Below are 27,846 nucleotides of genomic sequence, written 5' to 3' on the forward strand. Positions count from 1 at the left end.
AAAACTTACTGCTGGGACGGAGTTCATGTTTAGCTGGGAGGGATGGTTCATAGGCAGAGAGGCTCGTGGCCCCATTGATGTCTGTGACATTTGTGCATTTTGCATTCCCAGTGGGTTATACTGGCTGATTCCTTAATCAACAAACAGAGTCAATTAGATATCAGTGGAAGCGTAAAGTGGTGAAATAAAAGTCTGATCAATGTGGTAACCAAGACCAAATGTACTTAAATGACAATATAATTTTTTACTTATCAGTACAGGCATGCAGTACCTTGAGGCACCTGCATACGGTTCACCATTTGATTTGGAATAGGCACAGGTCCATCTGAGGAGTAATACAAATAATAGTTAATTATTTATCATTCAAAGCAATAGAAAATTGTCTACTAACTGGGATGTCGGACAGGCTGCCCCAGACCCAAGGCATTGGGCTGGCTCATTGGAGGCTGCTGGGGGCCGGGTGTGCCAACCATGCCAGGTTGCCTCTGGATCCGCATACGTCGTTTCTCCTCCAACTCTTTTTGGATCTTGTAGATCTTCTCTGCCAAGAAGTGATAATACTCATCCTAGTCGTTGAGGAAGACGGGGAAGATTAAAACTTGTTAATTGTTAGGAATTTTCCCAATAGAAACAGACACCAACTACAATTGTTTACCCGGCTGTTGGCTGACTCATACATGTCACCCTCAACCTTGTGCGCATAGGCTACCAGGTTGTCCATTCTGCGATCCTTCAGTGCTGCAGGGTCTGGAGTTGGGAATATGGCTTGTACACTTGTGGGGAATTGAGTGGAAGTTAGTCACAAACACTTTTCTAGCACATAGAAATGTATCAGTACAGAGACCCCTCGCTACTTCACGCCTAGGTTGTTGCTGGTTCACTCCTTCGCAGATTGTTAAATGAAATGATTTCGTCTTTGTTGTCATGGATATCAATGTATTGTATTGCGTTGTGCAAGGGGGCGCACCTTGTCTACGTAAAAAACTTGCAAGCATAGCAACCGCAAGATTTTGCGGCTCGTTACATTGAAAATTATTTTATCAATTATTGGGACTCTGAGGATCGTCAAAAGAGCGCAACAAAATGGTGGGCGCTAGCGAGTGCTACATTGATTATTATCGGTTTCAGAAGCGACTAAGGCGGCATCTGAAAGAAGCAAGAGCGGTGCTTCTGGTCTGGTCTACTGCTAACGGCTGGGCTAACAATTCTCGGAAGCCACCCCTGCGGAGCTTGTTTCTTGCCTACCCCAGTTCCACTAGCCATAAAACGGATGACCTGGGTCCACAGCTCTTGGGAAACCACTGCATTCAGGACAGTCCTATTTTAATCATTGCGGAGATTTGTCTCCATTCGAGGATACCCGATGCTAGCGCTCAACTAGCTGGCCACTCTCTAAATTGCTTTCTTACACTGAAAGGAGAAGCCCTTCAATAAAATTGTATTTGTATAATGACAATAAAACCACACATTCAACTGCTATTATGTGTTGTGTGTTATTATTTGTAGATCCATAATTGTTTTTCTTATTACATATGTATACTTTCAATCAGTAGTGATATCATCTTGAGGCAGTTTTAACCCTTGGGGGCTTTTATGAAGGTGCGACGCTACTTCACAGATTGGGTGGTTCTGGTACCCATTTACCGCGAAGACCGAGGGATATCTGTACATATAACTGGCAACATACAGTTTTTGCACCAGGTGAGTTCGCAGGTCCTGAGTAACGTGTTCGTGCCAGGGTTTCCTGACCCCGGAAGAAGAGAGAGTGGTGGCAGCCGGGGGCAAGTTTCCCATGCCCCCTTCTACAGATACATCTGGCAAAAGCTGACTGAATGACAAGACAAAAGATCAGAGGAAAAAAAAAGAGGAAAGCAAAAAAAAAAAAAAAAAAAAAAAAACAGAAAAATGAGTTAACTGAGTTGCGGAACTTACACTAGAGCAACGTTAAAACACTGAAGAGAGTATGACTTTTTTTTTAACCAACTCACTTGTTGAGTGTAGTGGGGAAAAAGTCCATGTGCATGCCAGTCTGGTCTGAAGCGGAGGCTCCCAAGCTGGCTGCCATTTGGTTGATCTGATTTGAGCCTGATAATTATAACAAGAAATTAGGCACTTATAGGTGAAAATTGTGCCCATTTGAAACTACAATGAAGCTTGTCATTTACCTAGTGTGTTCATGTTTTGCAGCTGTTGATTCGCCTGGTTGTTCTGTTGAGCAGGACCCTGTCCTTGGTTCTGGGCAGGGGATTGGTTGCCGTAAGGGAGACCTAGTGCGGCATAGGCCCTCTGCATGGAGCTTGGGTCTATGTGTGTGGCTACACTGTTGATGGTTGGGGCACATGGCTGGCCAGCCCCCATTGTGCTGATTGCATTCTGTAGGCTGGCCCCAGTAGAACCTAACATTGCTTTCATGGGAACATGAAAAAAATGAATAATGCTTAAGTCTAAAATAAAATAATAATTTAGTTCATGAACTAAAACAAAGTTATGCTCATTCGATTGCACATGGGCACAACACTGTACATATTGTCAGGCAGCATGGTGCTTTGGTGGGGGATTTAAATCCTCACTGGCTTTTTGAACCAATAAGAGATTAGGACCTGCATACAAACCCTGCCCACATCTCGAGTCAAACAAAAAAGTCCCTCCCCTTGGATATCTCAGTACAGGCCGGGCCTTCATGAGGAATCCTGCATCCATTCTACCCTGACGCCCAGCAGTGGATAACCTGCAGATGGCGCCTCTTCTTACTTTCACAAGTGTCTGAGGTTAAGGCTAAATATTTCCCACTAGAATAATTATGGAGTCAATGTATAAGGTTTTTTTTTCTAAAATATACAGCATATAAAAATCCTTGAAAAAAACAGTACTCACGTTGCTGGTTTCTCTTGTCACTTGCGTTCTTTAAAGGCAGGCAGACAGGACAGTCTTGCCGTGTGCAGTTCTTCCAATGGGAGATTATCTGTCTGGATGATGCACAATGGGCCACTAAAAGAGAAGAGATTGAATGCTGGTATAATACGTAGTATGAAGATTGTTTATTTTATTTTACAAGACAGATAAGATACAAATTATGCCCCAAAGGCTAGAGCAGGGGTCGGGAACCTATGGTTCGAGAGCCATTTACGCCTCTTTTTATGAGTACATATGACTAGATAAAATAGAATTTGTGCATTTTTTTAATATATTGCGGAGCTGATTGTTGCACATCCAAAGAAGAGACAATACTGATGTACAAAGGGTTCGGTCCAGTATATATATATATATATATATATATATATATATATATATTGGACACATTTTTTACTACAGTTTACAGTCAGAGTGTAGTAACACCAACAAACCCAGTTTTGTCTGAAAGTACTAAACAAAACTTGATATGGAAGCTCATTAAACAATCTATGTTCATTGTTGAGACATAGAACAAACTTTAACCCAAAACATACGTTTTACCCAGAAGAACAGGGCACCTAGAGAAATTTGATTAGGTGACGGTAGGCATTGGCAGAGGTATACACAGGGCGCTCACACTTTCTCCTTTGGCCAGCACTGTCTGTCTACAGTAAATACAGACGCTCCCCTACTTACGACCATTCGACTTACGTAAAACGGTAGATACGAACATTTTTTGGGGGATGTCGAAAAATATCCCGACATTTCTGTAAGTTAGATTTTCTTTTGTGTGCACCTTATATAGAGTACAAGACATTACTATAGTGCTTCTTTCCACTTCCTCTTCCTACTTGGTATGGAAAGATCTCTCCTTCACCTGCTCGAAATCCCATCGCTGCCACCAATGTAGCGTGTCCTTTTGTTTGGGTAATGGATTGCTCCTCGTTTAAGAAAAAATACCCAGAAACACTTACGGTCTTCTTTGGAGAGCAACAACTGTCAGCACCTGTCCGTCTATTGTAAACACACTGAACTCTTTCCAAAACTAATGTCTCGGGCTACCTTATATTTTCGCACCTACTCGCCCTACTGACATCATTAATGCGCACCTCACATTCTACTTCTACACTATCTCCAGCGCGCTAAGAACTTTGACATTTTTATTGTTTATTATCTTGTGCATCCATTCAATATGGTTGTGTAAGGAAGAGGCAAGCCGTTTCTTCTCAAATGCAAGTGGAATAAGAAAAGCTTGATGCGGTTGAGAAAATGTTCGGAACGCTTTTTTTTAGCCACTTTTTACCACAGAGGAGGACATCCTGAAGCGCATGTCCCAAAAGTAAGTTAAACCTTCCTTTATTTATCTTTATCGAGCATATTATTTTACGAAATGTTTATTTTTTTGGTACAAAACAGTACATGTTGCTTACCTAAGCCTTAAACATACTTATATAAACCTTAAGCATACCAAATATAGCACTGAAGCAACTTACGAACAAATTGAACTTACCAACGATCATCCGGAACCTAAGTTGTTCAAAAACCGGGCAGCATCAGTACGTTGGAAACCCTGTTTGCAGAATTATCTGATAACTTTACAAAATTACTTTGCTTGCACCTTGTTTTGAAACCATTATTTAGGACAAAAATGACAGCCAATGAGCCTCAAAATTTTTAAGTAACAGCTGGAAGGAGACAACTTTTAAATTTACATTGGTATGAGAGGTAGGCTCTGGGATTATTTTTATTTTAAATATTTTATCAAATCATTTAACATTACACAGTAAAATGAATGAATGAAGAATGAAAAATTAGATTTTGTTTGGAGAATGGGTTTGGCGTTTTTTTTTTAATTTTGTCCTAAACTATATGTTATGGCTCTCTTAAAAAAAAAAAAAAAAAAAAACCCACAATGATTTTTGCTTTTATGGCTCTTTGGGTCAAAAAAATTCCCGACCTCTGGGCAAGAGCCTTGTGTCCAACAACAATATTCACACAACTGTACTCTTTTCTACTACTTTTCGATAAAATGCTCTTTTCGGACCCCCCTCCTTGATTGATACTCCTCAAAAGCTAGGATGAATAAGTATTGCTTTTTTTCTATAAACATCTTCATTTTTTTACATGCTGAATCAGTATACGGACACTGCTCTACTTACGAATGAGATACGTTCCGGACGATCGTTCGTAAGTTAAATTTGCTCGTAAGTTGCTTCAGCGCTATATTTTGTTGGAATGTATGTTTAAGGCTTGTAGAAGAAACCCGTATTGTTTTGTACTAAAAAATAATCATATGCTCTATAAAGTTAAATAAAGTAAGGTTTTACTAACTTTTTTTACTTGCGCTTCAAGAGGTCCTCCTCTGTGGTAGAAAGTGGCTTTCCTTTCCCACTTTCATTTTAAAAGAAACGGCTCGCCTCTTCTTTACCCTTTACACCGGGGGTGTCAAACTCATTTTAACTCGGGGGACACACGATAGAACAAACATTCTGTCGCGGGCCGGACTAGTAGATTAAAGAGAAAGAAAAAGAGAGAAATAAATAAGAGAAAGAGGGAGGGAAAAGGAGAGAGGGCGGGACAAAGAAAGAGAGAGAGGGAGAGAGCATGAGACACAAAAGAGATGAAAAGAGAAGTCGTGAGAGAGGGGGAAAGAAAGGGAGCGGAAGAAATTCAAAGAGAAATAGAAAGACAGAAGGCGAGAAAATAGAAAAGAAAGCGCGAAGGGTAGGAAGAGAGAAAGAGAAAAGAAAAAAAGGATGTTAGAGCAAAAGAAGTCAAAAAGACACAGAGAGAAAGAGACAAAGAGCAACAAAGGAAGAGAAATAGAGACACAGAGAGTAAAATAGACAGAAAGTGGGAGAAAAGGGGTGGAAGAGAGAGAGCGAGAGAGCAATACAAGTACAGTATCTTTGTTTGAGGCACCTTTCTTTGGCAACATGAAGTTGACATATTTCAACCTGCAGCTTGTTTTTCTCTTGTGCTTCTCTGAGTGTTATCTCGCGGTCCGGATTCAATTCCTTAGCGGGCGTGATCTGGCCCGCGGGCCGCCTGTTTGACACCTGTGTTTTACACCTGTGCTTTACACCAACCATATTGATTGGATGACCGAGATATTAAGCAATAAAAATGTCAAAGTTCTTTGTGCGCTGGAGATACAGGATTGAATGTTTACACACCAACTAGGAATAGGAAGCCCAATTTCTTCTTCGGGGTGTATGCTGGGTGAGCTCTCACAGCGCCACATGCTGGTAGCGGCAGAAAGAAGCACTACAGTACTGTCTTGTATTCGGAAAATGGTGCACTTACAGCAATGTCCAGATATTTTTCGACATCCCGAAAGAAATGGTCGTATCTCGAATGTTTGTAACTAGTGTCTGTAGTGTAAATCACCCTGTGAGCTGACATCTTACCTGGTCGGGAAACAAAGCAATTGCTGCAAATAATGATCTATAAAAGGACATGACATCAAATTGGAAAAGCACGCCCGGTATTTAAGTTAGAGAAAAAAAAACACGCAGGTGTAGACGTGCATTTTTCAACACACTGTGGCGTTAAACCATAAAAAGCAGCATTGCTCCCGTACATTTGCAGGGTTTCTATTTTTCTTACTTGATTACATAGACAGGAAACATTGCATTTGGTAGGAGGAAATTGTTTGTCTGACACAGACTGGAGGGATTTTAAAGTTTATTGTGGAAGTGATAATAGTAAGAGCATATGATTATTTGTCAATGAATTGCTGATTTTTGTTTTTGTTTGAAACAAAAAAAACATGCAAATATAATATTTCTTTGAAGTCTTATAGTTGAAAAAAATGCCAGAAACTAAGCGTTGGTTAAATAAAATATCTACTTTCCATTGCTTCTGTCCGTGTGTGCGCACTCTACGCTAGCTACTGTCACTAGCAAGATGAAGAGGGTCTCTTATTGTGTCTGTAGCAATATAGATGCATTTATTATTGGTGTCTAGCTTTTATGAGTCGAGAAACATGGCTACAAGATTGTCACCATAGAAGAGGCTTAATGTAGCGTTTTCTCTTCTTTCCCCAAGTTTGTTTTCTCAAGGGCTTTAAAGTTAGTTTGTGGTTATACATACGTAAAAACCGATATAGCAAACTTTACATGTAGAATTGACTCTCGCAAAGGGACCTTTTTCTCCGTATGCATTTTGTGTATTTATAGGAGAGCAATATATGTGTAAGGTACTTAAAAATAAATGGGAAATGCCATTAACTTGAAACACTTACCCAGGCAAGACTTGCCCGCCTGGCAGTAGGTCATGTGGTTGAGGACATTCTTCATGGTGCGGCAGTGTGGTAGGGCACAGGCCCTCACCTCCCCGTTGGCCTGTTCCCGCCGCTGGCATTTATGTGCATGGAGCAGCAGGACCAGCTGCTGCTGAATGAGTTTGCGTTTTTCAGGATCAGCTGTAGGACCACCGCCACTACTGGGCACGATCCCCACCTGCTGTTGACCCTGGGACTGCAACATATTAATACTTGTAAATCACTCAAAATGAATAAAAATGAGGTCAATCAGTTACTTGTACAGACTTACCATATTCGGCATACTCCCAGCTCCCTTAAGGTCAGACGGAAACTGAGACAAATTGTTAGGAAGGGCTGTCTTGTTTTGAAGTTGTTGGATGTTGACACCTGTCGGCCCCATCTGCTGGACCCCTGTCTGGCTGTACTGCTGACATAAAAGGCCTCCGGACATCCCCATCTAAAACAGGCAGACGACACAATGGTCAAAAATCTGTAACAACACTCAACCAGAAGAGAAAACACAACCAGTTACAAGGTAAGGTTTCAAGGAATACCAACATATAAAAAAAATCAGGTAATGAAAACTAATAAAACTTTACACAAGTGGTGTATTCTTTTTTTGACTTGCGTCATTGTCAAGGAAAACGACATGACATCTGCCACCTCCGATTGACCTATGGCTAATCTCCGCCCTCAAACATGATGAGCCAATACCAGTGCGCGTAGCCAACCCAATACAGTTGGACATTCTCAGGACAAACAATTATTGAAATGCATTGTACTTAGTCAATTTTTTAGAAGTTTTTTCTTACTTTTAAACTTTAAAACGATCAGACGGTGTGCATGAGGTACAGTGCATGCAAATCTGATATAAGCTATCCTAAGAGGCCGGACGATTGGGTGTATCTTTTACTCTCCCCCAAACCACATTTAAATCGAGTTGACCACAGCACCAACTCAACGTGGATACCGTTAATAGGGATGTCTACATCTGTTCTAAGGTAAGTCAACATAATTTGAGGCAACATATTGTCACTTTGCTGGAGCCAAATTAAAGTTATTTAATAAGCTAACATATCTAAAGTTAAGAAGACATTAACTAGTGTTAGTTCTTGGCTGCGTTGTACACCACATGACTGTTTCTCGGGAATTCAGTGGCCCGTTGCGTGCCAGTTTTTTTTACTTTGATATTCAAACATGAGTGAAAAAAAATCTAGCTAGGCTAACACGGCGCTGTAAGCTAGGTTCAAATTATTAAAAGCTAGTAGCAGTAATGATAAGTTAGGTGAAATAGTTGAAAGTAAATAACATTACTTACCCTGCAGTGCATGAACAATGCTGATCTTCTATCTTGTTGTTTAAGATGATGAGATTTGGTTTATCACTTTTACATTTCTACCTGTATATTTTTGCCAGAAGCTGAAGCTTTTTATCGACCCTCTCAACAATTAAATAATTAATCTAACCCTCCAATGCATAGTTCAGACCCTTTTGGTGACTTCAAGGGGAGATGTGATATTTCTGGGCCCAAAAAGCATAAATTGCCTTCTGTGAAATTTATCCTACAGTGACAATTGCCAAAGCGCTTTTTACAGAGAGTTGAACGTTTGTTCAAGTGAGGAGGCAGGGCTTCACCATAGGTCAATTGTAACTGTTAGCACAACCAAACAGCGATCAGTGCGGCTTTTAACCAGCCAAGGAAGACACAAATACTGAAGGGTTGAGGTAGAACAAAGGTAGTTGCTGACCATTTTATTTCAAACTACAGTGGGACCTCGCTACTTCGCGGTTCGACGTTCGCGGCTTCAGAGCTTCACGGTCTGTAATGGTTAAAAAAATAAAGAATATTAAAAAAAAAAAAATATATATATATATATATATTTTTGGAAGGGGCGTCGCTACTTCGCAGATTTTCACTATTTGCAGGTTTTTCCGGCGGAATGTCAGCGGACGCGGGATAAGGAGGCTGCTCCCGGGCTGCGCGACGGAACGAGTTCGGCGGACGCGGCGTCATACGCCGCGACGCGAGGAAAGGCGGCGGGCGTGATCGGGCTACCCCCGTAACTGGGGGGAGCCCGCTCGTCCGACGACCCCAGTAGCGTGGCGCGACGACAGGCAGCCGTCCGCGCGCGGCGGGCGAAAGGCGGCGGACGCGAGCGGGACCCTCGTAACTGTGTCGGTGTCGTGCGCATCGCGCCAGAAAGTACCCGCGCCGTGGGCTAGGGGCTCGCTCACGGGAGCGACCGAACGGCACCCGCGGTGCGGCGCAAGTAAAAACCCTGTTGTGAATATGTCTCCGATCGTCCCGGGCGGACGGAAAATCGCCCAGCTGTACGACTCTTAGCGGTGGATCACTCGGCTCGTGCGTCGATGAAGAACGCAGCTAGCTGCGAGAACTAATGTGATTTGCAGCTGCGATTGGCTGGCAACCAGTTCAGGGTGTCCCCTGCCCACTGCCCGGAGATGGCTGAGATGGGCTCCAGCCCCCCGCGACCCTAATAAGGATAAGCGGTGCAGATAATGAGATGAGATTTTTTTTTTTGAAGGGCGTCGCTACTTCGCAGATTTTCACTTTTAGCGGGTTGTTTTGGTCCCCATTAACCGCGATAACCGAGGTCCCGCTGTATACGTAAATAAGTAAAGCTACTGCTAAAGAAAATTTGAGCTCAGTCTTGCGAACTTGAAATATTTCCCAAATTGAGTTAACATGCATTGTACTGTTGATAAACCAGGTAAAATGGTGAGATAATGTTCCCATTAATTTGTATGACATGGTAGAAGTTTGCCAAAGGTTAATTATTCACTTGATTTTTTTTTCCATTTTGAAAGGAACATTTAACAATTTTCTTCATCATGCATGATCAATCAATGCCAAAATAAGGACATGTGCAACATTTCACCACTGTAAAACTAAAATTTGTCTCCTTGTATTCACGGACATTTGGTCATAAATTGTACTTAATATATACACGTGATCAAGTCTAACTTTTTTGATTGATGTACATTAATATTAGGCAGACATGGGGACTTGAGACTTAGTGACTTGGACTCGAGTCGACTCGAGTCGCTGTTTTTATGACTTGTGACTTGACTTGGACTTGGCAATCTAAGACTCGGGACTTGACTTGTGACTTGACTTGCCCAAGAAAAAAATACTTGGGACTTACTTGGGACTTGAAGGTGAAGACTTGAGACTTACTTGAGACTTGCACATGTGTGACTTGGTCCCATGTCTGATATTAGGTATCATTAACAATAGGTCTTATTTTAATTCTCTTCATTGATGTGGAATTTTACTGACTGTCAGTATTAACTTAGCATGCAGAACAAAAAGACATGCAGAACAAAAAGACCCATCCCATGCAAGAGAGAGATGCGGGAGGAAAGAGTGCAGGAAGAGATTGACTTAATTCAGTAAAGCAGGTCACTGGGCTGCGACCAGCTCCCCCCAAAAAACACACAAAGCAAGCACATTTTGCGTAATTCCTTGCTCTTGATTACATGTGAGCAAGTTTATTGGGGTGCAAAGGAGACAATTACTGTAGTGGGATTTCTTTGGAAGGTGGTCGTGTTCCCCATACCTAGTCAGAGTGAAAAATTGAGGAAAAGAAATTACCTTATTCACATGTCCAGTCTGCTGGGGAGTCAATGAGTTGTGTCCGCCCAACTGTGGCCCTCCTTGAGTAAGTGTCTCAGCCAACACGCTTCCTCCAGGTGCCCCTGACATAACTTGGCTGTGATACTGCATGCCAGGTCTTCCTCGGCCTGCTGGTCCTAGAGCTCCGTTCATCACCTGTCCGCTTGGGCCTAAGACCCCATGTCCCTGTCCACTGTTCAACAGGGTCTGATTGAAGCTCATGCCTCCGTTGCCTTGCCCTGTACCAACAGCAACCTTCTGGCCCTGGGGAGACTGATGATTTGGAGAACCTTGCCCAAGGGGACTTTTCCTAAGCATGACTCCAAGCTGGCCTCCAACCATGCCTCCTTGTTGGTGACTGCTCGAGCTGAGAGAACTTCCCAAAATGGAGGAGCTGCCTGGCCGCAGGAGCTCCGACAGCTGCTTGTGTTTGGCGGCAGCATCTGGGACTATAGAGTTGAGACCTGGTCCACCTGAAGCGCCGCAGTTAGAGGGCATTCCCATCTGGGACAGGTCTCCATTTGGGATGAGCTCATCCGGAAGGTCATTTTCCAGGTCAAACAGCGATACAAGATCTAAAGAGGTAAAATGTAAAGTTGTAAAATTCTCCATGCCTTAAAATATTTGGTTTGAAGATGACAAAGAGGTTTTGCCCGGTTTTACAAACAGGAGGGCAGCCACGTGTTAAACAAATATAGGAAAAACCCTCATTGATGATGCAGACTCTAAAATGATCTTGCATGTTAGGTACAGTAAGTAATTTATCTGACAACAAGCAGTGTGCATCATAATCCTCCCAACAAAATACTAACGCCCTTAGTCCATTGTTGACATCAGACCATGTACTAGCTATTGTTAGCGGGATGAACAATGGCGGGCTAAGCAATTTTTTACACCATTTCCCGAAAATGATACAGCATTTTCGTCCAAGGACACACTCCATACACTAGCACCGTCATGTCCAAAGTCGACCCTCACACATTTTTAGCTTACCATATCTGGCTTGCTTTCTGAAAAGTTTGTACACCCATGCACTGGCATCTTTTTGTGGACCAGTACTGCAAATCTGCACGTTGTAGCATGTAAGAAACATTGTGAACACAAATCATTCAACCCCCCCTTACCTTTCCAAGGCAACATTTGAATCTTCTGAAGGGTTAGAGGTTGCCCAACCCTTTTACTTTTCCTGCAACCCTATATCAAGCCTCCAACTGTGCTATTCTGTCAAATCATGTACATCCGGTCAGTAGCCTGGCCTAAAAATAAATCTACAGATAAATATGCAATAAATGTATTTTTCATTCAAATTGGTCCATTTATTGAGTCTTATCCAAACGATTCAGTTTTGCATTGGTCTCATTATATCCTCTTAGAAGGCTACAGTTTGCCGAAGTTTTTACGCTGGTACCATTCAAAATACATAGACCTTTAAATACTAAATTTAGGGTAATAGAGGCAACACGTAATATGAGAATATTGTCACAATATAAATTTTTTTTACACATTTTACATACACAAAAAACAAAAATGTATTTTTGCTTAATGTCATAAAATTGCATTTACCCAATGAGACCTGTAGTCAGTGCCTTTAGGTACTGATGAAGTGTGAGTCTTTCCTCTCAGAACCAGTGCTTGTCTGGCACCAGTTAAAGTTGCAAGGGATAAAAAAAAATGAAATAAAATTGCGAACTGGCGAACAGGGTAGGTCAGAGCAACCTCTGATGCAACCTCTGACCTACCCTTGAGGTTCAGAGGTTGCTCTAACCTACCCTTGTGGTCTCCATCAACAGTCTCTTTAATGCACAATTCAACGAATTGACCGTCCTACATAAATCTACCTGCCTGCAATCTCGTCTTTATGTGGAATCTAGCCAAAATATACTGGACTGTCTCAGAAAATTAGAATATTGTGATAAAGTTCTTTATTTTCTGTAATGCAATTAAAAAAACAAAAATGTCATACATTCTGGATTCATTACACATCAACTGAACTATTTCAAGCCTTTTATTATTTGAATATTGCTGATTTTGGCTTACAGCTGAAACAAACTCAAAAATCCTATCTCAAAATATTAAAATACTTCCTCAGACCAAGTAAAAAAATAATTTTATAACAGCAAAACTAAATCAAACATTTGAAAATGTCCATTGATGCACTCAGTACTTGGTTGGGAATCCTTTTGCACGGATTACTGCATCAATCCGGCGTGGCATGGAGGCAATCAGCCTGTGGCATTGCTGAGGTGTTATTGATGCCCAGGATGCTTCGATAGCGGCCTTCAGCTCATTTGCATTTGTAGGTCTGGTGTCTTTCATCTTCTTCTTAACTATACCCCACAAATTCTCGATGGGGTTCAGGTCAGGGGAATTAGCAGGCCAATCAAGGACAGTGATGCCATGGTCAGTGCACCAGTTACTGGTGGTTTTGGCACTGTGGGCAGGTGCCAGATCATGCTGGAAAATGAAATCCTCATCTCCATAGAGCTTTTCAGCAGATGGAAGCATGTAGTGCTCTAAAATCTCTTGGTACACAGTTGCATTTACTCTGGACTTGATGAAACACAGTGGACCAACACCAGCAGCTGACATGGCTCCCCAAACCATTGCTGACTGTGGGAACTTCACACTGGATTTCAAGCAACTTGGATTTTGCTCTTCTCCAGCCTTTCTCCAGACTCTGGCGCCTTGACTTCCAAATGAAATGCAAAACTTGCTTTCGTCTGAAAAGAGGACTTTGGACCACTCTGCAACTGTCCAGTGCTTCTTCTCCATAGCCCAAGTCAGACGCTTCTTCCGTTGTCTTGAGTTCAGAAGTGGCTTGACCATGGGAATACGGCTATTGTAGCCCATTTCCCGGACACGTCTGTGAACTGTGGCTTTTGATACCTGGACTCCAGCTTCAGCCCACTGTCTTTGAAGCTCCCTCAAATTCTGGAAGCGGCTCTTCTTCACAATTTTGTTAAGGCTGCGGTCATCTCTCTTGGTTGTGCAGCGTTTCCGGCCACATTTTTCCCTTCCAACAGACTTTTTGTGGATATGCTTTGAAACTGCACTCTGTGAACAGCCTGCTCTTTGAGAAATTTCTTTTTGTGTCTTACCTTCCTGATGGAGGGTATCAATGATGGTCCTCTGGACAGCAGTCAGATCAGCAGTGATTTAGTTTACTGAACCAAGCTGAGTGTTTTTAAGCCTCAGGAAACCCTCGCAAGGTGTTTCGAGTTAATTAGATGATTCAGGTGATTAGTTGAATAGCCTACTTGTATACTTTTTCATGATATTCTAATATTTTGAGATAGGATTTTTGAGTTTTCTTAAGCTGTAAGCCAAATTCAGCAATATTAAAATAATAAAAGGCTTGAAATAGTTCAGTTGATGTGTAATGAATCCAGAATGTACGACATTTTTGTTTTTTTAATTGCATTACAGAAAATAAAGAACTTTATCACAATATTCTAATTTTCTGAGACAGTCCAGTAATTATCAAGGTAATGATTTAATGTTTACATAATAAACTAGTATAACTAAAAAAAACCTTATGTAATAGTGACGACATAATTAGTGACCGTCATTAATAATCTAACATGTATAAAAGACTTAACTAGCAAAAAACTGCGTCAGTTCTGCCAAGGGTTACACACCACCGTTGGCGTTCTGCGCTCAAAATAGCTGAACTGTAGCTCGCTGTTGACCGACAGTAAAAATAACAGCGTTGTAACAGCGAAAAAAAAAGTGGGTAGATTACCCCTTTACTCTAAAAAAATAACGCCATTATGTAACTGCGTTATTTATAATGTAATGGTGTGATAGCCTGGTGCTATTTTAAAAGCAGGGTAAGCATATTTAAATAACATATTAGAGCACTTGACCTGGGAAAAAGCCCAGCACATTAAACTACAAGAACTGCTTTTGATTCCTTGGAATCTTGAAAGTCAAAATGTGGAGTCATTCATCTACTTGACCGCAAGAAAACACGTCTTGACCTGAAAACACCCTATTAAAAAAATACAACAATTTGTATCTCAGATACTCTGCCTGGCTCAGTAAATGTGATATCTGTTTGTAAGGGAGCCGATCAAGACAGAAGGCAATGTATCTTTTATTTATATATATATATATATATATATATATATATATATATATATATATAAGTATATATTGGACTGTCTCAGAAAATTAGAATATTGTGATAAAGTTCTTTATTTTCTGTAATGCAATTAAAAAAACAAAAATGTCATACATTCTGGATTCATTACACATCAACTGAACTATTTCAAGCCTTTTATTATTTTAATATTGCTGAATTTGGCTTACAGCTTAAGAAAACTCAAAAATCCTATCTCAAAATATTAGAATATCATGAAAAAGTATACAAGTAGGCTATTCAACTAATCACCTGAATCATCTAATTAACTCAAAACACCTTGCGAGGGTTTCCTGAGCCTTAAAAACACTCAGCTTGGTTCAGTAAACTAAATCACTGCTGATCTGACTGCTGTCCAGAGGACCATCATTGATACCCTCCATCAGGAGGGTAAGACACAAAAAGAAATTTCTCAAAGAGCAGGCTGTTCACAGAGTGCAGTTTCAAAGCATATCCACAAAAAGTCTGTTGGAAGGGAAAAATGTGGCCGGAAACGCTGCACAACCAAGAGAGATGACCGCAGCCTTAACAAAATTGTGAAGAAGAGCCGCTTCCAGAATTTGAGGGAGCTTCAAAGACAGTGGGCTGAAGCTGGAGTCCAGGTATCAAAAGCCACAGTTCACAGACGTGTCCGGGAAATGGGCTACAATAGCCGTATTCCCATGGTCAAGCCACTTCTGAACTCAAGACAACGGAAGAAGCGTCTGACTTGGGCTATGGAGAAGAAGCACTGGACAGTTGCAGAGTGGTCCAAAGTCCTCTTTTCAGACGAAAGCAAGTTTTGCATTTCATTTGGAAGTCAAGGCGCCAGAGTCTGGAGAAAGGCTGGAGAAGAGCAAAATCCAAGTTGCTTGAAATCCAGTGTGAAGTTCCCACAGTCAGCAATGGTTTGGGGAGCCATGTCAGCTGCTGGTGTTGGTCCACTGTGTTTCATCAAGTCCAGAGTAAATGCAACTGTGTACCAAGAGATTTTAGAGCACTACATGCTTCCATCTGCTGAAAAGCTCTATGGAGATGAGGATTTCATTTTCCAGCATGATCTGGCACCTGCCCACAGTGCCAAAACCACCAGTAACTGGTGCACTGACCATGGCATCACTGTCCTTGATTGGCCTGCTAATTCCCCTGACCTGAACCCCATCGAGAATTTGTGGGGTATAGTTAAGAAGAAGATGAAAGACACCAGACCTACAAATGCAAATGAGCTGAAGGCCGCTATCGAAGCATCCTGGGCATCAATAACACCTCAGCAATGCCACAGGCTGATTGCCTCCATGCCACGCCGGATTGATGCAGTAATCCGTGCAAAAGGATTCCCAACCAAGTACTGAGTGCATCAATGGACATTTTCAAATGTTTGATTTAGTTTTGCTGTTATAAAATTATTTTTTTTACTTGGTCTGAGGAAGTATTCTAATATTTTGAGATAGGATTTTTGAGTTTTTTTCAGCTGTAAGCCAAAATCAGCAATATTCAAATAATAAAAGGCTTGAAATAGTTCAGTTGATGTGTAATGAATCCAGAATGTATGACATTTTTGTTTTTTTAATTGCATTACAGAAAATAAAGAACTTTATCACAATATTCTAATTTTCTGAGACAGTCCAGTATATCGAGATTTAAGTAGCGCTTTCATCATAAAACATTTTTATGAGGACCTAAAAAGACATAGACAAGGCTGACAGAATTTTGAGCTTAACCTTTACCTTTGATCTTTGCTTGATAATGAAAGTAATACAACGCAAACATCTCAGATTATTGTGGTGATTTGGGTGTCAATTCTTATAAGATGAAAGTAAGAAGGCTAGTGTCAAGAATTCCTAAAAGTGGAAGCTCCCTTAATGATACACACATCCTTGGAGACCAACTCCTTTTCTCTAATTTTGAGGAAGAATGAACCAGAATGGGTGAATAGGGAAAAATATTTTCTTTTGACGTGCTATAGTGTGTTCAACTCATCGGTTTATAACACCTGAAACCATATAATGTTGTAATGGGTCCAAAATGGTCCAATGAATCACTTTTTGGCATCAGTGTCAACAAGAGCAATTAAACAATAAAAGCACTTTGAGACAAGAAGGAATTTTTTTACTAGAAATCTTGGTCCAATTTTGACATAGGGCTATTACAAATAAAGGGCTCAACTATGTAATCAATTTAGCCAGCCTAGCAATCAGATCGGGTGTAGTCTAACCGTATAGCCCCTGCACTGTTTGTATACATACTTTTTTTTTCATTTCAAACCCATACGGCAATTAAGGCAAAATATATATTTTTCATACCTCCCACCGGAGTCCTTAGTGTGGTGAGTTGGTTCATGTGTAAAACTGATTTTACTTGTTAAAATAAACCAGTCAACATACTCAACGGCAAACATGAAAATCTCTTTCACCCATTATTTGTGAATAAATGTGTCGTGTTTACAAAAGAGACCTTCTCATCCATAATTAATATGTAAGATCAATAATAAAGCATAATACTGTTTTATAACCTATACTTTTCTTGGACAATATCTCTCTATTTGTGATTGCAAGATCCTTTGCTGTCTGGTAATCCTGAAAGGGGGATGCCACATGTGCGGTCCCTTCTCAAGGTTTCTTCATTTTCCTCATGTTAAAGTTTTTGAGTTTTTCTTGCCCTCATGTTGGTTCCAGATCAGGGGATGGTGTAATAATAGTCTGAAAAAATAGTCTGTGTAATAACCTGTGAAGCCCTTTGAGACTCTTTGTGATTAAGGGCTATACAAATAAATGACTTGACATTCTTTTCCTGATCCTTCAACTCAGACCATGGCACTCCGACCCACAAAGGCCACATGGCCTGCCTGGTTTTGGGGGTTTTTGGAGGACCGGAGCGCCCAGGTCTGCTTTAACTGATGAAAGCAGAAAGTCTGGATCTGGCACAAGAGCAAAATGCAATCATCATCTGTGGATTTTGTTTTCAATTAACAAATATACAGCTTTGGTAAATATGTCACTAAAATGTTGTTGAAAACTAAAGGTTGATTAATCAATCAATTTGTCAGTACATTGTCAATAATAACTAGAATGACTATGATATCCACATATTGCCATGAATGCCAAAATGCTATATAAATGATATATAAATATCAGATATAGTGCATATGGATTTAATTACGGGTGTACAGAGACCTTTCACTACTTTGCGCTTCAGTTATCGCTAGTTCACTCCTTTGCAGGGAAAAAAAAGATCACACAAAAAAAAAAACAATGGATGCTTACCGCAACATTGAGGAACATTTTGGGCAGCCAAGATTAATGCAGATTGGCCACTCAATTAAAAATAATAGCAATGTATTCCATATTCCTCTACGCCTGCGAGACATGGACCCCATAGCAAAACTGGAAAAGGAAATCCAGGTGGTGAAGATTGGATGCAACAAGAAACTTCTAGGCATCAGCAACTTAGCCCATGTGACAAACGAGACTGTGTGACACAATCAGAGGGCACATTGGACCCTAGGAACAACTGTTGTCAACTGTGCGCAGACGAAAACTTCAATGGTATGGTCACGTCACAACATCATCAAGAATTGGCCAAACTAATTCTCTAGGGCACAGTCCAAGGGGGCAGGAGGAGAGGAAGACGGAAAAATAACCGGGTCGACAACAAAGGAAATGACTAGTGCCAACTTTGCCACAACCCAAAAACAGGCCAGGAACCATCAACAATTGGGAAAGCTGTCCAGAGTTGCATCCTCATTGGTGCCCCGATGACCCAGGTGGTTAATGAATCCATTAACAATGATTGTGTCCGAACACCCGCTCTGCGTTAATTCTACATCCCGCTGAGAAAAATGTGATGTCACTTGCTCCACAATGTGCTAAGTGGCGCATAAATTGCGCGTCCCAAAGCATCGATGAAAATATTCATTGCCAATTCTCCTAATCATCAATTTTATTGATTTATTGTTGCATCTGTTTGTATGAGGTCTATCCCTACCAGGTAGGATCAAAAGCACTCACACGTCCATATTAGTGCCAACGCTTCTTTCTCAATGTGAGTATCTATCTATTGTCATGCTGCTGTATATTGAAGGCAATGGTGCCATTCATCCTGCTTCCGAGACAGACCGCCTCAAAGTCCAACTGAGTCGGCGTCTGCTGCAACTTTTGTTGCACTGTCTGGTCTGGACTAAGCCAGGACCGTGGATGACCACCGCTTCCGTCAAAACTCCTCAAATGTTTGATTCTCTATTTTACATCATGCCCACTCACTATCAGTCTTGAGCAGCTCTCTCAAGGACTATGAGAGCTCTGTAATCCTTGGCGAGAACATTCCCATATAGTTCACCCTGCCCAGATATTGTCTAAACCCTGCGATGTCTGTTGGTGAGGGCATTTCAGTGATGGCCTTGATTTTGCTTGGGTCTGGTTCCAAGCCCTGGCCACAAACAAAGTGACCGAGGAACTTAACATGGTTCATTGCAAATTTGCATTTTCACACATTGTCAGTCCTTATTGTTGAAGTCTCTCCTACACGTCCCTCAGCCTTTGGTAATGTTGTCCACGAGATGTCTAAAAGAATGTCATCTGTGTGACATATGCTTACCTCTAGTCCTGTCAGCATATACTATATTCTCTTCTCGAGGTGTTTAGGTGCTGATTGAATCTCAAAGGCTACCTGTGAAACCCGTACCTCGAAAAAGGTGGGACTGATACAGGGTGAAGGGGAACCTGCCAAAAGCCAGCTATGGCGTCAAGTTTTTTTATCCTGACAGTTTGGCAAGGTTTTTGTCGACTGCGGGAAGGATGAGTTTTTTTTGCATATTTTTATAAAATAAAACCAAACCAAAAAAGCATTGGCACTCAAACAATGCTTCTGAAAACATATTTGTTTTGCAAAGGCCTGCAAAGTGATCCTTTTTTTTGGCACCTGGGGCACTGAATCCTTTTCAGCGCAATCAGTCAGGGAATGTGTCAGTGCTTTGCTACAGCGTCTGCAGGCTCTCTAGTCTTTGCTCTCCATGATGTTCCCTTAATCCTTTACTTTGGGCACCTCAAGTATTTTTTTTTCTTGTATGTCATCTTGTCCATATTTTTTGTATTGCCAGAATGTGCAGTTGTGTCTTAATTTCCTGATGCTGTCCCATTTTTAAGGCAGAAGTTTTGACCAGTGATAATTCATTGTCCAGCAATAGGCTTTCTGACAGTCCCTGGTGTGTTATGCCGATCACTAACCAGTCTCTGATCATTTAACCTTGCATTAAACCATAGTTGCAGTGTTCTACAAGATTGTAAACTCCAGAAATGAACGATCAGGTCGATTCACCTGGCTCTTGGCACTTGCTTAATTTGCACCTTTTATAATTCACATTGTGCGTGCAAATTAAGTATTCATCAATAGCTTCTTTTACAGAGTTGAATTTCTGTTCTTCTTCATTACTTGATGAAGATTCCGTCCGTGCACAGTTGCCAACAGTTCTTGGTAGGGTCAGATGTGCCCTCTGACCAAGATAATTCGCCAGGAAACAGTCCAAGGGGGCAGGACAGGAAAACCGAAAAAGAACTGGGCCGACAACATTGAGGAATGGACTGGTGCAAACTAACTTTGATACGACCCAAGAACAGGTCAGGGACCGTCAACAGTGGAGAAAGTTGCCCAGAGTTGCAGTCTCTTTGGTGCCAAAACGACCCATGAGGTTCAGGTATCTGTGCACCGTGAACTTCATTACTTAGCTCCAGTGTACTCAGAATAGCATTAGCATCATTACCCTTGGTATAAACTAATACATTTTTTTATAAGCATCACCTTTTTGGTCAAATCAAGCAGCAACTTAAAAACCTCAGCAATCTCAAATCAAGTTTGGCCCGCTTCCAAAGTCTGAAAAGTCAAAATTCTCTGGAAGGTTTATAAGGAGAAAAGTGGGTTGTCTTTTTCTTAGCAACAAAATATCCAGGATCACTCTCAATGCAGTCTTTAGCAGAATTCAGTCATTTTTACAGCTCTATTCTGTCAATTACAGCAGCACACTACGACTACAGTTCCTAACTGCTATTTAGTCTTTTAACTCAGCTACGCCGATCAGCACTCAGTTGTCAAAACACCCAGTTATGCCTTGTAGAAACGTCTTCTCTAAGACGTCAGAGTCATGGTGCTAGGACTCAGTATTTCTGACACCATGTAACAATGTTCTATACATTGTCTGTATGACTAACTCACGAGACCAGTATCTTTTCATGTTGCTTTAATCGTACATCCAAAGCTTGTCGGCGTCCCACAACATACTGCCTCTGGGAATCGGCATAACCCTAATTGTCTCCAGTCGGCTCCCAACACAGGCATATTAGTTCCGCCAATTGGTTCCTACCAATATTCCGACACATACAGATGTCGAGTACTGAAAAGTAACACTTTGTGTCACGATTTAAGACACTCTGTAGCAGACTTCGCTGTGCAGCTGTCAATCTCAATCAACAAGCATAGTCAAGCTGCCAATTAAATGAATTATTCATGCACAAAAATAATTCTATCAACGCAACAACAAAACTCACTGTATTTACTAAAAAGCTTAAAAGTCCATATCATCACAACAGCGCTGCACACATCCTGAGTCATGCGACTGGTGATTGGCTCGCTCTAATTACAGAGAGGAAGAGAGAAAAAAGTTGTGGTATTACTTATATAGAAAATTTAATTATTTTCTAATTAAGAGCGTAGTTGCTTAAAATATTCATCACAGGTAGTATAGACTGATAACATTTTAGAGCATGGCTTTAAGTGACTATTGATTTGGCACCTACTTCCTAACGAGCAGATTACCGTGACGTATTTCGAGGTTTCAACTTACAACTTATTGTATTTGGTTGATTTTAACAGTTTTCAGTAAGAAATGCTGAATCTCAAATCTAATGAACAGGAAGAGTATTAAAGGAGCCACTCAATATAGGAGAAAATCAAATGTTAGTCCCGAATGTAAGTCTTTGTTGTGTAAAATGGATGAAGACGTTTTAAAAGTAAACGACATTTGTTGGATATAAAAAGTCACCGTTTTTATTGTTGATCAAGACTGTTCACAGTTGCAGTAATTTGGGATAATTTTACACTCTGGTTAAAAAAAAAAAAAAATCAGGACAATGTACTATATTTTTGAAGGCCCAACTTTAAGGTGACAACTATTGTGTATTCCCAACTTGAAACATCGTTACTGGAAAAATAGACATTTACTTGTGTTACGATGTTAATAAGTATCACAAACGAGAAAAAATAAGACACTGGAAAGTATGACATACAAAAATGTTATCTTGGGAGGTCCAAAAAAGACATTGGAATACAAAAGAAGAGAGAGTTCATGTCCAAATAAAAAGAGGTAAAGCGTTTAAGATTCTCAGTGTTTATTACCCATGATATTAGATGGAGATCCCATTTACATATCATACAAACCAAATTAGCAAAGAACATTGCAGTTATGAGTAGATGCAGACATGTATTTGACCAAAACTAACTTCATATGTACAGTTCATCAATTTTGCCATATTTAAGTTATTGTATAGAGATTTGGGGAAATACATAGCATTATACATTCACTTATTTGATTACAAAAGGTTGCTATTGAGATTTTGCATAACGCTGGGTATAAAGAACATTCACTGTTTATAAAATTCATTTTGTAATACCTGAAGATAGAGTGAAATCTAAACCCAAATATTAGTTTAGAAAGTAAATAAGTACTAACGCCCAACAAATATTCAACAGTTCTTTTTCTCAAGATCAGAATCTCATCATCTCTAGGGATTCCAGAAATTCAAGGGGCCAATATTCTTTGCAACATTGAAAAGCCATTGTGCCAAACGAAAAAGTATTCATTCATGGAACGATTTAGATCAGTGTTTATTAACCTGTGGGTCGGGACCCGAAAGTGGGTTGCGGATCTGTCTCATTGGGTCAGATGACTTTTCTTTGGCAAAATAATGCAAAGAACAAAAATGGAGGATTCATGAACTCCTTACCAGTAGATGGTTATAAGACACTACTTGATCTCGTCTACCCGTTTAATCAACCAGCATGTTTGAGAGGAAACACATATTGTGCTATTGGGATTTTGTTGATTTTGTTTCTCTTTTCTGACCATAATAATGGGTCCGAAAAGTGAGCGATAAGGGAAAGGAAAAGTGGAAAACTGTGACAATAATTGAGTCGAAGAGGGAAACGATAGCGAGATATAAAAATGGTGAACGGATGTCTGCCATAGAGATGCTGCGGAAAGGTATAGTAAATGATTTAAAAATGTTATAATTTTAGCTTTTTAACAGTATGTTAATCTTTATTAATGACAATTTAAAAAATATCAATGTTTAGGTACACGGTTTATTAATATTTTGAGTTTCTTTAAAAGTGTCGCTATCTTTAAGTCATTTTAAAGGGTTGCTTATGTGAGATGTCGGCTTATATGCGAGAATGTAAGGTAATTGAACTGGTTTGTTTGGGGCTGCAATGTGCGCTAAATCAGACTCCTTTGTCTCACTATCGCCCCCTAGCATGATTCAGATTCCTACTATAGCAGAATTCTGGACTGAGACTGTTTATCTCGAACAGTTGAAAAGTTTCAGGTAAGTATCTCGGACGATTGGCGCAAGGTAAATGCCGCGCACAATTGTTTTACAGTCGGAAGCTGCTGCCGATCGCTGTTAAAGGGCATCCCCTCCCACGGCTGCTAAGGCGCTCTTTCGGCATCCGACTGCTCAAAAGTGAGTATGGGTTGCTGTAAAAGTCGCTCCCGCTTCCGTAGGCAAGTAGCCTTTCTAGAGGGACGCGTCCGTGAGCTAGAGCAGTTTAAACGGAAAATGTTAGGTGGGAGAAGAAATAACATTATTTTCTACCAATAGTCACCCTGCTACTCCACCTGTCAACAATATTCCTGTGGTATGGAATTCGGGACGCATCTGCCGTCATGCAAGGCACAAGACCCGGGACCGGCATAAAATCATGTGGAGGTTACCACTAAGGTTGCCATTAAGGTTCAAAACTCGCAAAAGGTTTCAGCTCAGTCCACAGTGCTGAAGCTTGGCCTTCTAAATATTAGATCACTAGCCTCCAAAGCTTTACTTGTCAATGACCTTATTAATGAACACCATCTTAACCTTATTGGCCTTTGTGAGACCTGTTTAAAACCAAATGAGTTTGTAGTGTTAAATGAGGCTTCTCCCCCTAACTTTGTGAGTTCGCACTTGGCACGACCATGCAAAAAAGGTGAGTCAGCGGAGGTCACTCCCGGGCCGCGCGACGGAGCGAGTTCAGCGGACGCGGCGTCACCCTAATAAGGATAAGCGGTGCAGATAATGAGATGAGATTTTTTTTTTATTGAAGGGGCGTCGCTACTTTGCAGATTTTCACTTTTTGCGGGTGGTTTTGTTCCCCATTAACCGGATCTAATAAATAATAATTAAAAAAAAAAAATTAAAAAAAAAAAGTTTTTTTCTTCTTTTTGAAGGGTCGTCGCTACTTCGCAGATTTTCATTTTTTGCGGGTGGTTTTGGTCCCCATTAACCGCGATAACCGAGGTCTTACTGTAGTTGATGTGCCCACTCATAAAGATGGGAACACTCTAGATCTCGTTCTGACCCGTGGCATAGTAGCCTCAAATGTTACAGTGTTATTGTATCCTAATGCCATCTCTGATCACTATCTTGTTAAGTGTGAGGTGCTGTTTACTGTGATAAGGAAAATTTAGGCTTTAGCAATCACAATATCCGCCCTACAACGGTATTAGCCTTAAAAGAACTATTACCTACGGTAACTGCAGCCTTCCCTTCATACACTGGGTCTGTTGACTCACTTACAAACAACTTCAATACTGCTTTGGTTAATGTTCTTGATTCTGTGGCACCTCTAAGGCATAAATTTCGACCTAAGAATACACCTTGGTTTACTGATGAAACCAGGTTACTCAAACAAGGTTGCAGAAAACTTGAACGAAAATGGCGCACTACTAAGCTTGAGGTCTTCCGACTGGCCTGGTGTGACAGTTTGCTGAAATATGAAGTAGCTCTTGCCTCAGCTAAAGCATCGTTTTTCTCTAAGATTATTGTTAAACATAAGAATGATCCGAAATTTTAGTTTGACACGGTGGCGAAACTTACCAGACAACTTAACCCAAATAGTTACACTTATTCTGCTAACGACATTATGGAATTTTTTAATAAAAAGATTCAACTAATCAGGAATGAAATTTTAAAAGAACGCTCTGTATCCTCCTCCTATCTCAAAGATGTGGAGGTGTTAGGTAAGGACCGTGTCGGGGGTTGTTCAGAAACATTCTCCAGTTTCAATGATTTGTCCCTTGATAATCTAACACAGATGGTCAGTAGGGCCAAACAAACTACATGCCTGCTTGATCCGTTTCCAGCTTCACTGGTGAAGGATCTGTTTGGGATCTTAGGACCATCAGTTTTAAATATTATTAATATATCGCTATCCTCGGGTATTGTTCCTGTCGCCTTCAAGTCTGCCGTCATTAAACCCACGCTTAAGCGACCTAACCTTGACCCAGAAAGCATAGGTAATTATAGGCCAGTGTCAAATCTGCCATTTTTTGCAAAATTACTTGAAAAGGTTGTGGCACAGCAGCTAAATGACTTCATGTCAGAAAATAACCTCTTTGAAACTGTCCAGTCAGCATTTAGGGAAAATCACTCTACTGAGACAGCCCTGGCTAAAGTAACCAATGATCTCCTTTTAGCAATAGATTCCGGTGCCTCATCAATGTTACTGCTGCTGGATCTCAGCGCTGCTTTTGATATTGTCGACCACAACATATTATTGGTTCGTCTAGAACGCATTGGTATCTCAGGAACTGTACTCTACCTGTCAGACACGATGCAATGTGTTAACTATGGCAATCTGACCTCTAAACAATCTAATGTCCCCAGTGGTGTTCCTCAAGGCTCTGTACTTGGCCCCCTTCTTTTTAGTATTTGTATGATCCCGCTTGATGACATTAACCGCAAGTATAATATTAGTTTCCATTGCTATGCAGATGACACTCAACTGTATGTGCCACTGGGGGCGTCGTTGGTGTCATGCTCTTTCTGGACGTCTTAAACATCTTACCTAATGTTTACTATTCTGTGTACAGTAATGCTAATTGTAATTCACCCTGGTCAATCCTGGAGGGGGGATTACCACATGTGAGGTCCTTTCTCACGGTTTCTCTTTTTTCCTCACACTGAGGTTTTTGAGTTCTTCCTTGCCCGCATGCTGGTTTAAGATCAGGTAATTGTGCAATTTTGTAATAGTAATCCTGTGCAGTCCTTCGAGATGTTTTTGTGATTAAGGGCTATATAAATAAATGTGACTTGTTTTGATGGTAATTTGGTCTTAAGAAAAAAAGGAAATATATTTCAGTATCTCTGCTTTAAACTGCACAATCTTTTCATTGGATACCATTGAGAAGTGGATTTGTTATCTTGATTTTAGTCACAGCTTGTCATTTAAGTGGAATGGTGAGTCATGAAGTCAAACCAGTTGAGAAACAGTGACCTTTAAAATGTCCTTTATTTACAATGCAATACTATTATAACTGAAATGTATCCGTTTTATCGTTTTCCTTCATGGGACAAGGTCCTTTTTTTTGTTTTGATTTTGAATACGTCTTCCCTGCAACGAAAAGAACTGTAACAAGGATAGTCAATTAAACCTACTTCCGCTGGGCACTGTTTAAGTACAGTTATTTGTGTGCAAGTAGTTTAGTTTCATTTTTGTTAATAAGCAGTTTTCTTTGCTGTTCCCAAATTATAAAAGCCACACAAAAAACATCTTGTGACTTGTACATGGCATCTTTACTTCAACGACATTCGATCAAAAAATGAGAGACGCAGCACTCACCTGGGCCGTCCGATGCCGAAAGAGGAGAGTTAAGTTTGGGTCGCTTTGCAGTGGGAGCTCCGACATCAAGCAAATTGTCAGCCATTCTGGGTGCTCAGTCTGAGGTGGTCCCGGGCTTATTTTACCCCCTCTTATTGTTAAATCTTTCTTTTGACAGCGCGTCAAAAGTAATCAATTGACTAGACTTTTTATGTTAACTTGAGTGGTGATATGCTGCCGGGGGAGAGGTTTCAAAAGAAAGGCAACAGCGCCACGCTTCGCCGCCGGAGATCACCCCATGTTAATCCAATATCCAACACCCACATATTCGTCCAAAATAACTGCATCCGAAATTATCTCAAGTCGAGATGAATAAATAAAATATAATAAGGATAAATTACACGATCGGGACCCTAAGCCATTTCCGTGGCATTCGCCGGCGACCCGTCCGCACGGAGTCATTTTTTTTCGCCATCGAAGCGAGTCGTTTTAAAAACCACCTGCGACTCAAATAAAAAGAGCAAAAATCGAAAAATATTTCCTTTAAAATAGATTATTTTTCCGACTGGTGTCGTGCCGGGAAATCCGGCGGCTTGGGACGGAAGGAGGGCGAGAAGCGGTGCTCGCTAAAGGGGAAATCAAATATACGTTGAGCTTTCAGCACGACAAAATCCCCAGAAGCCTTCACATGTTTGCATTAATCCTCCCCGGAAGAGCTTGCGCTTCGATTTGAACAGAGAAAATGTCAAAATGGGTGTGCTCAGGGTGGCTACGCTCGCTTTTTTGACAATTGATTCTCGCCCAGAAATCCCGATTCCGAGCCGCGTCAAGATGGCGGCTGTTGATTCCTACGATACAAAAAGTTTTTTTTTCTTCCCAGCTAGACTGTGGGGGAGGAGGGCGAGAGTGGAGGGAGCGGAGGGAGGTTCTTGCATATGACGTCATGACGTCAACCTGGGCATCCGACGTGCGTCAAGTGGACGCAATGCAAACATATATAGTGGATTTCTTCAATCATTTCAGAGGATATTTAAAAAATGCATATCTTCTACACTCGGTAATTTAATTGATACCAAAATGAAATGC

The 27,846-nt window shown here is 40.9% G+C and overlaps 1 protein-coding gene and 1 pseudogene across 2 annotated transcripts in view; one reads left to right on the forward strand and one right to left on the reverse strand.

Moving 5' to 3' along the window:
- The window catches only part of crebbpb (CREB binding lysine acetyltransferase b), a 44,832-nt gene extending 17,229 nt beyond the window's left edge, over window positions 1-27,603 (reverse strand). For both annotated transcript variants that reach the window (XM_088342351.1, XM_088342344.1), the window contains exons 1-12: window positions 26,782-27,603; window positions 10,776-11,371; window positions 7,449-7,616; window positions 7,139-7,373; window positions 2,875-2,988; window positions 2,166-2,405; window positions 1,989-2,085; window positions 1,688-1,828; window positions 656-773; window positions 392-566; window positions 272-325; window positions 10-131 (exon numbers count right to left, since the gene is read on the reverse strand). In XM_088342351.1, coding sequence (XP_088198477.1) covers window positions 10-131; window positions 272-325; window positions 392-566; window positions 656-773; window positions 1,688-1,828; window positions 1,989-2,085; window positions 2,166-2,405; window positions 2,875-2,988; window positions 7,139-7,373; window positions 7,449-7,616; window positions 10,776-11,371; window positions 26,782-26,866 — 2,145 coding nt within the window. In that variant the 5' untranslated portion in view covers window positions 26,867-27,603. The remainder of the gene's footprint in view (window positions 1-9; window positions 132-271; window positions 326-391; window positions 567-655; window positions 774-1,687; window positions 1,829-1,988; window positions 2,086-2,165; window positions 2,406-2,874; window positions 2,989-7,138; window positions 7,374-7,448; window positions 7,617-10,775; window positions 11,372-26,781) is intronic.
- Window positions 9,495-9,640, forward strand: LOC148374909 (5.8S ribosomal RNA; annotated as a pseudogene).
- Window positions 27,604-27,846: the final 243 nt, after the last annotated feature.

This window comes from Urocampus carinirostris, chromosome 1 (genome assembly GCF_059441175.1).
Source record: "Urocampus carinirostris isolate Australia breed hairy pipefish chromosome 1, RoL_Ucar_1.0, whole genome shotgun sequence".
In the NCBI taxonomy this organism is placed as follows: domain Eukaryota; kingdom Metazoa; phylum Chordata; class Actinopteri; order Syngnathiformes; family Syngnathidae; genus Urocampus; species Urocampus carinirostris.